At 39.0% G+C, this 11,840-nt stretch overlaps 1 protein-coding gene across 1 annotated transcript in view; it reads left to right on the top strand.

The window, feature by feature from the left end:
• The window catches only part of LOC107548298 (uncharacterized), a 15,581-nt gene extending 5,582 nt beyond the window's left edge, over positions 1-9,999 (top strand). Inside the window, exons 3-7 of the mRNA XM_016228931.1 lie at positions 683-928; positions 7,623-7,718; positions 8,583-8,700; positions 8,788-9,338; positions 9,898-9,999. Of these exons, the coding sequence (XP_016084417.1) occupies positions 683-928; positions 7,623-7,718; positions 8,583-8,700; positions 8,788-9,338; positions 9,898-9,984 (1,098 nt within the window). The 3' untranslated portion in view covers positions 9,985-9,999. The remainder of the gene's footprint in view (positions 1-682; positions 929-7,622; positions 7,719-8,582; positions 8,701-8,787; positions 9,339-9,897) is intronic.
• Positions 10,000-11,840: the final 1,841 nt, after the last annotated feature.

Genomic DNA, 11,840 nt, shown 5'->3' with positions numbered 1-11,840 from the left:
GGAGTTATTGAGCCATCATGTGTGGCTGCTTCGGGGATATAAGAGGAGCTGACCGCCCTGCATTCTCGTGTGCTTGATACGCTCTCGGAGGTGCGGGCGCCCTCCACGAGACATTTCTATGCTCTAAAATGGGGAGTGTTTGTGGTGCCGTGATGTTCATATCGACCCGGCTGCTTGCTGCTTGTCGGATGTTCTGCGTTTTCTACAGTACAGGCTTGATAGTGGATGTCTACCATGAATACTGGCCGCTATTGCCTCGTTTAGTTCCCCGCTGGGTGGGCAATCGATTGGTAGGCATTAGCTGGAGGTGAGTGTTCTTAAGGGGGTGAGGAGGTTGCATTCCCCGTGTCCGCCTTCAGTTTTGCCCTAGGACCTAGAGGTGGTGTTAAGAGCTCTTTCACAACCACCATTCCAGCCTTTAGCATCCATTGCTATGAAGGAGCTATCTCTCAAACTGCACTTCTTCTTGCCCTCGCTTCGACTAAGCAAATAGGGGATTTACATGCGTTTTCTGTGGACAGTGATTATATTCGCTTCGGACCAGGTGACTGCAGCGTCACTCTCCGGCCGAGACCGAGCTAACTTACATGCCTAAATCACTATCTACCCCCTTCAGAGCGCAGACTATTTCGCTGTCTGCCCTGTCTTCTGAGTCACGACCTCGTGTGATGCGGACGCTCAGATTTCGGTGTGCCCCGTCAGGGCTTTGAGGATTTTCATTGACCGTTCGGCCAGCTTTCGGCAATCTGACCAGCTTTTCGTGTGCTACGGTGGTTGTGCGAAGTGCCTGGCCGTGTCAAAAAGGAGGCTTTTCCACTGGGTTGTGGACACTAACACGGCTGTTATACGAGCCAAGGTTTGGAATGTCCTTTGCACATTAGGGCCCACTCAACAAGAGCTATCGCCGCCTCCTGGTCGTGGTCAAGAGGTATGTCTATTCAGGATATATGCTTTGCAGCCGGCTGGTCTTCTCAGAATACCTTTGCCAGGTTTTACAAGCTGGACGCTCAGTCCTTAGCCTCCCAAGTGCTGCCGGTGAGTGACTGATTCACGTTTATTGTACCTCTATTCATGTGTGTTTGCTGCCTCGCACAGTAATTACTCTGTGCAGCCCTATATGCTATTGTTGCTGTTGTCTGCCCTGTACTCAGTGCAGCTCCTGCTATTCAGTGTCTAATTCGATTGGTGTACCATCATCATCTTATGTGTTATGCTGCTGCTTAACACCGTTATCCCCCCCCCCCCTCACAATACTGTGGTTGTTGTAGCTTCTACCCTGTTTCTCAGCGCAGCATACGTTATCACTGACCAGATATGCAAATTTCGTATACCTGGGCTTTAGACGCTCTCAATTCCCTGAGAGCGGGAACGAGACTTCACGGAGGTCGCCGTGTTCGCTGCTTGACCAGCTAAGCGGCGTTCAGTATCAGATTCTGACGTAATTGTCACGTGCACCGCATTTTATACTGCCTCTCGAGTGCGTCAGTATTTGCATGCGATTTGCATACTTTGCGACAATCGGCCAGTCATGTGGACTGGCGTGAGCCAATATGACTTCAGGAAAGGTTGGAAGGGAAGGAGTTCCCATAACGGAGAAATTATTGTCTCCGTGATGTCTCGTTCCCACTCTCAGGGAACCGAGGTTACGATAGTAACCGGAGATAATTTACCTGATCAGAAACGCTTTCTTCCAAAACATCAGTAAAATGCCTACAAAAGTCCCATATTTAGTGAGTAAACCGTCATTGGACTATCATATCCATTGGGTATGTGCAGTGTCACAGTGTAAACCTACCGCCCCACACCTCCGTTCAAAGCTCTGTTTGTAAATCACATCACAGGAAAGCAGTTGACCTGGCAAAGGCTCCGCTGAGCTACAGCAGCTCTGTCATGTCAATCAGAACACGTATTGTTTTCTGTTCCTTTGTCCAGGAGAATCAACAATCAACATTTAAGCATGATACATTGTTTCCAGCGATTGTGGTACTGTGTATATTCATATAGGCCACCTCTGTACGATATTAAAAATGTCCACACAGAAAAATCCACACTAGATGTGCATTTTTAACCATAATACAGTGGTATTAATTTTTACAGTGCATTTCAGGTCTTGTCATGACATGTACAATTTATATAAGCTGTTGCAAGTTGGATATTGGAATATTGGAGGTTATACACTATGATGCACTACATGTCTATTGATAGATTTATCCAGGACCATACCTCGCTCCCTTTCACTCTCTCTAAAGAGGCATATTGTAGTTAAATTATGGTTTCTTAATGAGTGATTTTGGTGGAACGTCATATATTGCATGTCTGGATGAAAATGGTGAATGTCTTTAAATGATTTCTCTTTACCCCTACCCCTTTCCTGTCGTTCTGGGGGTTCTCTAGAGTTTTCTATTACGTATGCAAAATGCACCCCAAATCTCCCACCTCTCCCTAATCCACCAAGCACACAAAGACTGTTGACACTGTGTGTGCATGTTTGAATTGTGATTACACTGGAAACAGTTTGAATTTGATGTGGGTTTAAGGATTAAGGTTGTGTCCGCCTGTAGCCAAGGTGTGAAGTACTGTTGCCAGGATGCAGTGTGCATGTTTGTGTGTAAATCTGTGGGTTTTGTTTGCATAAACGTCTTTCAGGATGGAAGAGAGGTGGTGTCTCTTAAAAACATTGGATGAGAAAATAATCAACAGTACAGTAATAAAATGAGAAATATTACGAAATATGAGAAGAAATACTGTGTAAAGCACATCTTTGTAAATCAACGCTCTCCAAAAGCAACACCAGCAGATGATCTTTCAGAGAGAGGCAGTGTCTCTTTGGCCTCCCTGGAGCACATTATGTTCTCATGGAAGCCCCCTGAAGCATGTTGTGAACGTGAGGGGAGAAATAGTCGAGAAGTCATGTGAGAGTGCCTCCGTAGCTCTATGTTTGGCTTATTACTCGATGCAGTAATGTCCACCTATCATGTTTGCAACTGGTTTGTAAATCAGTCTGAATGGGTCATACTGTTTTGTAGTTGTAGTTTATTATACATTTAGTTTTGGTTGCTTGTTGTTAAGGTAAGATAAATGCTGTTCAGTTAACCCAAAAAATTGGCAAGTCAATTAAATCAAAGTCAGAACATGAATATGTTATAATATATAATATGAATATAATAACTTGAGTTTGATTTCATTTGAAGGTTCATCGTTTTCAGTTAAATTTTTTGAACTGAAAAAGATGGTGCAATGTACAGATATTTGTGTCTATGAAGGCTTTTTTGCACAAGGTCATATGAGTGTGTGTGTGTGTGTGTGTGTGTGTCTGAGAGAAAATATGCTCTGTGACTCTTGGCCCTGAAACACAAACATATCAGAGGCCACCCTCTGCCCCGATAATCCTTTCAGATAGAGGTGATACACACACACTAAAGAGAGGTAATTAATAGTGCCACAGAGCAGCTCTTATGCACAGAGGATCGGATGAAGGAGGGGTCGCTCTGTCATCTTTTTTTTGTTCCCCCTGTCAGTCTTCCTCCCTTTTCGAGCACGAGTGTGATAACAGGAGCTCAAGGTCAGGGAGGGGGGCACAGCGTATGTGCGCTGGAGGGAGGGTCTTCTAACACACCGATTTGCATGAGATATCAGCAAGAATGAAAAAGTGCAGAAAAATACAAATAGATGGATAGACGGGGAAGGTACAGTAGAGATGAAGAAAGAAACAGGTTAAAGGACAAAGTGACGAATGAACCACAGAAAGATTCTGAGGTAGTAAGAAGAAAGGAGCATTAGAAATACAGAAGGAGAAAGGGAAGTTTTGGAAATAAATGGAGGCCAAATGAAGAAATTTTACGTTTTCTGAGGAAAATATGAGTGCTACAGTTGTTACGTTATGTGATTGCTATAGTAAGTGGTTGTCAGTGGTTTTTAGCACATTGATGTGTAGTTGTTAGTGGGACTGGGAATGGAGAACCGGATCTTCTCTTAACTGTTTTTAAGTGTCTGCATTCTTCCACAGATGTGGATGGAACATCATACTAAAATACTTAGACAGCATGTCTTGAGTCTGCAGGAAAAATCAGTTTTAGCTTAGTTGTAAATTCAGTCTGAACTGTTAATGATAGGAGAGAAGCTGCAAAATAATACAAAAAATAAATCTTTTGAGTCAAATGCCAAAAGATCAGTATGATCCAGGCCAAACCAGTATGGTCTAGGTTTCAAACAAATGACTCGTATGAGCTGTTTCATTTTAATGGATCAGTTGTAAAGACTCTGGATTTCATCAGAGATCTGTTTGAACCAGTCTAACGACAGTGATTCACTCGCTGAATCAGCAGGAGATGATTGTGACTCGCTGAACCACAAGTCATAAATTTTGTCTTGTATAACGGAAAATTATAGTGAACTGTATACTATTATGTTTGCTTAAGGCCTAATTATTGATTCAAATTTTGTATGATTATTTATTTGATTTGATTTGATTTTTTTAAGGTGGCCTTAACTATTATGTACTTACGTTTTAATAAATCCATTGATACAGTGCACTTATTTTGTACATGCATGTTTTTACATTGTACTTATATTTTAAAAATACCTGCATGTAATTGCATTTCTAATTCATTTCTGTAATTACATTTAGAATTACACTGTTGACCAATCTCTTACAACTTAACCCACTCTTATACCTACCCATACCACCAAACCTGTCCCTAACCTTACCCATATCCCACCTCATTAGCAGCAAAAGTGTTTTGCAATACAACATGAACACAATAAGTACATTGTACTTATTTTTGATGTAAGTACATAGTAGATAAGGCCACCTAATATAAAGTGGGACCATACATTCTCATCCCAAGTTGCTAGGTGGTTTCTTGGGTGGTTTGTAGATTCTAGCTTAGTCGCCCAAGTCAAAAGAGCATACAAGTTTCTCTATGATATTCAAATTCTTAGATATGACTTAGATCCCTCCTTCAGTGTGTATGGGATTTTTTTCACTTTTTTTAGTGTCCACCAGGCAATCACCTGGAAAAGTAACGGCATATCTCTCCTTAACAAGCTGAATGATTTGGTGTCACTTGTGTCCATAGCGCAAGTTGCACTGAAGTTCAATACACTTGTTCAAATCAGTAACCTCTGTATTAACTTGATTAGTAAGTATCACTAATAAACGACAGTGGATGGCAAACCTTGCATTGAGTTTGGGGGGCTAGAAAGAGTGAGTGAGTGATGGAGAGAGAGAAGGGTGGGCGTCTGGGGGGTAACCGGTGGTGTCTTTGTGATGGAGATGGAGCAGTCGCCAGCGCTGAGCTGATAATGACCAACGGTTCTAATAGCATTCACCCCTCCACCCTTTAACCACTCAAGCGGAAAACGGACAGAAAGAAAGAGAGAGAGTGTGTGGAATGGAGGAAAATATGTTTAAAATATGACGTGGTGGGACCGCGTGTGTCCCGGCTTATTGAAAACGCACGTATATGAGTGTGTGTTTGTCTCGACGCCCCCTTGAGGACACATTAAAGACAATATGTGTGTAGTTTTCGGCCACGCACACACGCGCACGCAAACACGCTCGCACCAGTCGGCTTACCCTCTTTATCGTGCTGTATTTACGGAGGGCGATGGAGCGTGAAACGCCTTTGGGCTCTCCGGGACCAGATGGAGAAACACACACACATACACGCACTCCAAAGGCAGCCTTATCACCAGCACATTACTGGGATTTATTGATACCCTCTGTAATCACTCCCTTATATCACCTCAAAGAAAAGAAAAATATACAGATTATATGAATGTCTGTGAGAAAGAGTGGGAGGAGGAGACAGAGTGGATGATGGGAGAAAGAGAGTGTGAATGAGGGTCATCATTCACTAGCGAGATGGGAAATGTAAGTGAGGTTTATAATAACAGAACGGAGTGAAAGGAATTGAGTGAAGTCGAGGAATATAACGCAGGTAGTCGGCTGACATATGCGCAAACAAAGGGCACAGCTGAGGAACCGAGGTGCTTTCACACACTTGACATGAGCGGAGTTGTATTTTTGTGTGTTTAGAGAGTGTTCTGGTACTGGTTGCGCCCGGATTCGTGTCACCCTAATTGGAGGTTTCTTGACCTTGCTGCTTTAACTTGTCACACAGTAGATGCTTCTGCTACAAATGGACATATCCACCTTTACTGTTACGAGTACAGCCTGCTACAAGATGTTTAGTAGAATGTCAAAGCTGCTCTTTTTTTGTACTATAAAAGTGGACCAGGGACGGTCAAAAATGGACAAAAATGCACATTAAAGATGCATGAAATAGTCCATTGTTGAAAAAGAGCAGCAGCATCATTCTGTTAAAATTCTCCTTTTGTGGTCCACAGAAGATAAAAACTTATATGGTTATGCAATGCAGAAGTGTGAGTAGAGTCAAACCAAAAATTATTCAGACACCAGATATAATTTTTGATATATTTTTACTAGTGGGTTCAGGACACTATAGTTCATTTTGTAAGTGAGGATAGCAAAATAAAGTAAACTGTAACATATTATACCCAAAAAGTCTTCATACAGTGGACTACCAGTAAAATTGATAACAATTTGGGACCAAAAATTATTCAGACACTTTGACCTGACCATGTTTTGCTTAAGTGTTTTTCTTTAATTGCTAATGCAAACATTTGTACACCCCAGACTGAACAAAATTAAGCATTGCTTGGTAACGGGTTGACCTAAATTGGTATTATCTAATTGTGTACTTAAATTTAACAGCTGACAGCTATTCAACCTAATTCATTACCTTTCTATCAAAGTTATCTGACATTATCAAGATGGATTTGTTCTGACACAGTTTAAATCTGTGTTCTTGTTATATTTTATTGCCATTTTCTACACTATAGTGAATAAACTGTGATAATGTGAGAAATGTTGAAGGTGTCTGAATAAATTTTGGTTTGACTGTAAATAATGACAGAATGGACATTTTTAGGGCAATTATCCCTTTGAATGAATGATTCTCAGCTAGGGGGCCAGGGCCCACTAGGGCTCCTCAATCTTTCAAGAGGGCCTCAAGATGATTTAAATGAACAATCTTTTTAAATCTATCCCCTGTTTCTTTGAATAAAATATACAAGGTAAACTATTAAAAGTGTGATTGTTCTTAAAGTTGTATTAAAGTTGTAATGAGCATATATTTTATAATTATGCCAGTCTGTAAAACATTTTATTGGGTTGAAATTGTGTCAAATAGTTAAAAAAAAAAATGTTATTCTTTAAGTCGCAAACTACCAAAAAAATCATGCAAGTTCATTGCTTAAAAAATTTAGAGACCCGAAGAACATTCAGCTCCTAAAATGTCTGTAATCCTGAAAATTAAAATCCTTTTTTCTTTTTTCTTTTTATTTAAGGAAATCAAGTACACCTGTAGAGTAAAATAAGTTTTCAAAACATAAATAGGGCTAGGGGGCCTTAAAATATCATTAAGTGTTAATGAAGGAACTGGTTCACTATTTTTCTTTTTACAGAATTTAAATATATGATTTTATATTGCTGCATTTTTGTTCTTAAAGGAGGCAGTCAGACTTTGCCATGTTAGTAGTGTAGAAGTTGGTAATCAGTCTCCTTTCTAAATCCATGTCTTTTTGTTTCTTTGTAGACCACTAATGGACCCCTCTGCAAAGCCAGTGATCCAGAGGCCTGCAGGAAACCTGCCTACTGTTATAACTGCTCTAAGAAAGGACACTTCGGCCATGTAAGTGAATCAGCCTTGTCCAAAGGTGTCACATAGCTGGTTGCTTTCCACAATGGATAACAACTGCAACAACGAAACAGAAAAATATTTTAAATGCCACATTTCCACACACACACACACACACTAAAAAAATAAGAATCCCTCATTGACCTCTATGTTGATCCTTGTCACTTCAAACAAAACAAATTGTACGAAATTAGGAAACTCAGAAACACTTCAGTCAGATTTTTCACAAATCATATTCTCAGTGTACAAATCTTTTTGCCTATATTTTATATTCATGCACAACACGGTAAATGAAGCACAGCTATATACAGTGGGTACGGAAAGTATTCAGACCCCCTTAAAATTTTCACTCTTTGTTATATTGCAGCCATTTGCTAAAATCATTTAAGTTCATTTTTTTCCTCATTAATGTACACACAGCACCCCATAATTCAGAAGGTTTTAATTTTTTTTATTTTTTTATTTTTTTTTTTACATATTTTGGTATACTTATATTCAGCAAGGATGCTTGAAGTTCTTTAAAAGTGACAGTAAAGAATTTTACATTGTTACAAAGAAAACTATTTAATAAAAATATTAAGCAATACAACCATATTCAGCATTTTAGAATGATTTCTGAAGTATCATTGAACTGGAGGAATGACTGCTGAAAATTTAGCTTCGACATTACAGGAATAAATTACATTTTAAATATAAGCATTAAAATGGAAAATAGTTAACTTTTCACAATATTACTGTTTTAAATGTATTTTGGATCAAATATATGCAGCCTTGGTGGGCATAAGAGAGATTGTGAAAGACAGATGTGCCTTCACTGATGTCCATGATTTGAGATGTTAAAGTGTGTGTTTTGTGCAGGAATGCACCGAGAAGAGAATGTATAATGGGACATATCCCACCCTGCCATTTCTTTCCCGTTACGACACAAAGAATGACTTCCATTACCGGGAAATTCGAGTTAAAAAGCAGGCCAGAGGTTTGTTAGACTGTTTCTGACAAGTTGAATTGATAAAAGCTGATCATACTAGAAACCTAAAGATTTAATGACACGTGTCTCTTTCAGAACTTAAGCAAGCTGGATTGATTTCACCTGACAGAGCTGTCATTACATATACCCCCCAACCACCCAGGAAGAAACAAAAAAACAGCCACAAACAGTCTCCATACCCATACAACACTCACACCAACAACCAGAACACGCCGAAGAGACGCATCGCGCACACACCCAAACACACATACTTCAACGTCAAGCAGAACTCAGAAACGCCAGGGAACCACGGCAAACACACCCCTAAGAGCAAGTTTAAACCGCAAGATCAAAGCCAGAATGAAGCCAAAAAGAAGAAAAAGAAAACACAATCTGAAGTTGTTTTAGATGAAGATGCAGACTTTCGTAGAGGTTGCAAAAAGAGCCCTCACAAGACAAGAGACGTTTCATCACCTCGGAAAGCCAATGTGAAGCCGAATAAGCCCTTTGGAATGGAAAAGAACAATAAAAAGGACAAACTATCGAAAAAGAAGGAGAGGAAGTGGCAAAAGAGAGAACGAAAAGCTGCAAAAGATTCTTCCATGTATCCTTCCGATGAAAACCTTTTTCAGATTAAGCAAAGAAAGGTATGAAGATGTATTTTAAAAAGGCAAATTGTGTGAATGGGACGTCAAGTGATTTAAAGGATTCACCCTCTACTGGTGGTTGCTTTTGGTCCATCTTCTTATTTGTATACAGTATTACTGCTTTTTAGGTTGTTCTTGGAAGAAAAATTCTACGCAAATCAGACCCTCTCACCCAAATACAGTTAATTTCTCAGTGCTTGGCTGTAATGTAATGTTTGACATTAAAAAGTGCATAATTTTGGGAAAGATTTAATGTTTATCAAATTTGGGTATTTTAAAAGCAGGTGTCCAGCTTGTTACATGACAAGTGTATAGAGTTTCCTATTTTGTGTACATGCTGACTTCTGTAACATTGTGATTAAATTAAAGTCTGTTTGTATTGATATCCTGTTTGAGATATTGTGTATTCATTTTTTTTGTAATGAATATTCAGCTTTATTTTAAGGTAAAATATTTAAAATCCCAGCTTTATTTGCAATGAAAACTGATAGGATGCTTTTCTAAAAAGTATGAACACTGTCTTTGTGGCACTATAACAGCATTCCTCTGTTTATTTTAGCATCCCTCCAGCACAACCAATGGCATGACGTTGGGGGCGGGGCTATCAGTTTGGCCAACCAATGGCAGATGTGGGAGTGGAAACTAGTTTAAAAAGTATTAGGTTTGCGATTTTGTTTTTAAAAAAATGAATTACAGAAATTCTGTGCTTGTCTCTTTACGTTTTCCAGACAGGATGTGCATTAATATTATGTTGATACTTTATGAGAGTGTCATTCAATCATTTGCAACACTTGATTCATTCAGAAATGAAACTCCACTACAGTCTTTTGCTTGGAGATGCTGCATTGGCTTTGTTTAGAACTGATTGGTGTATCAAAATAGATATTAAGATAATATAAGCTTCTTTTTTATTGAACTCGCAACCATGCTCTTGATTTCATTTCTATTAAAAAGCTCTCTGTTGAACTAAAATCTCACTTTCGGACAAAAATATGTGCTCCACCTTTCTCCTCTTTCCTGTGATTATCTTCTTGAGCTCCAGGTGTTGTGTTTAGGGCTGTTCAGCTTTAAAGTAATGACAGACAGCAAACAGCTGGTTAAGTGGTTAAACCGTTGCCATTTCCTTAGTTTCCCTATTTTTCACTTTTTAAGATCCCACATTCCTTCTCTTTATTCCATACAAGATCTCTTTTTGCTTTCATGGGTTGTGTTTTTGCTAAGAACAATATTTGAGGTCTAAAAGAGTCCAGATTTGTTCAATTGTTCTGTGAGTGCGTGTAATGTTGTTCTGCTCCGCAGGGCCGTGTGTGTGTGTGTGTGTGTGTGTGTGTGTGTGGACATTTATGTGAAAGTGTGTGCCATCAGGCTTTTATTGCCTGAAACGGGGGGGGGTTTCTTCAACAGTATAAGAGATGATTTCTTAAGCCAAATATAAATCCAAGACCAAACATGGCAGTGCAGCCCACATGCAGAAAGAAAAATCGGATTTTTTCCCCTCAAGATTTGCAGACAGTATGAAAACTCAAGGGTCCCCAGGGCTTGGCTGAGATGTGTAAGAGAGATGCAGTACAATGTGAGGGAAGGAACATGCCACTGAGTCACACACGATCACTCACACTGATTTACTCTTGACCAATTCCTTAGAAATGATTAATCAGACTTTTTACTAGTATAGTTGGCCACAACACATTCCCAGCACTTTGACTCAACATGCAGTCCTCAAAACATTGACAGTCATCCTCTTAAGTGTAATTAATGAACCATACTCATCACCATTTCACTTTCAAGTACTCTTTCTAGTTTCTAAATTTGCCTGCAGGTCTGAATCTTGCCTCCACCACTGTGGTCCATTTCTGTATGTGACATGTCTTTTTCATTAGTCCAGTTCTCAGTGCAGCCCAACTAGGGCTTAATAAAATCTATATATAAATGGGCACAGGCTAAAAAAGCATATAAATATATATACGAATATAGCTTTAAAACCACGAAAGTAATAAAATAATGAAAAATGGGAAGAGTTTGTGGTTGCAATAGATGCTCGGAGGTTTTTTTTATAGTATTTTTTATGGTCCCTGCATATGTGCTGATTGCTTGCCAGAAAATGTCATTCAATGATTAGCATGGCCAAGTTTATGGAAACCATGACAGAGAAGGAGTATGATTTACAAACAACAACAACAACAACAAATTTGGTTGAACTGGTTTGAACTGAAAATGTAATTGAGATCCCCAAACATTTCTATAGCAGTGTTGTTTTAGTAATTATGTATTATTATAGTATTCATTAATATTTTGAATGAGCTTTTATTATTTGATCATTTTTGTTTTAGACATTTTTAGCCATTGTTAGTTTTTTAATAGATTTTTAAATTAATATATTTAATTTTCCTTTGAGTAATTTTATCATCTAATATTTTATTTTATTTCAGTTTCCAAAAAAAAGAAATTTTTTTAGTAAACGTTAGCAACACTGTTCTGTAGATTGGACTGAAATCACAAATG

The sequence above is a fragment of the Sinocyclocheilus grahami genome, unplaced genomic scaffold, assembly GCF_001515645.1.
Source record: "Sinocyclocheilus grahami isolate Dianchi unplaced genomic scaffold, SAMN03320097.WGS_v1.1 scaffold346.1, whole genome shotgun sequence".
Lineage (NCBI taxonomy): Eukaryota > Metazoa > Chordata > Actinopteri > Cypriniformes > Cyprinidae > Sinocyclocheilus > Sinocyclocheilus grahami.
Note: the sequence above shows the minus strand (reverse complement) of the source record. Positions and strands in the feature narration are given on the sequence as shown.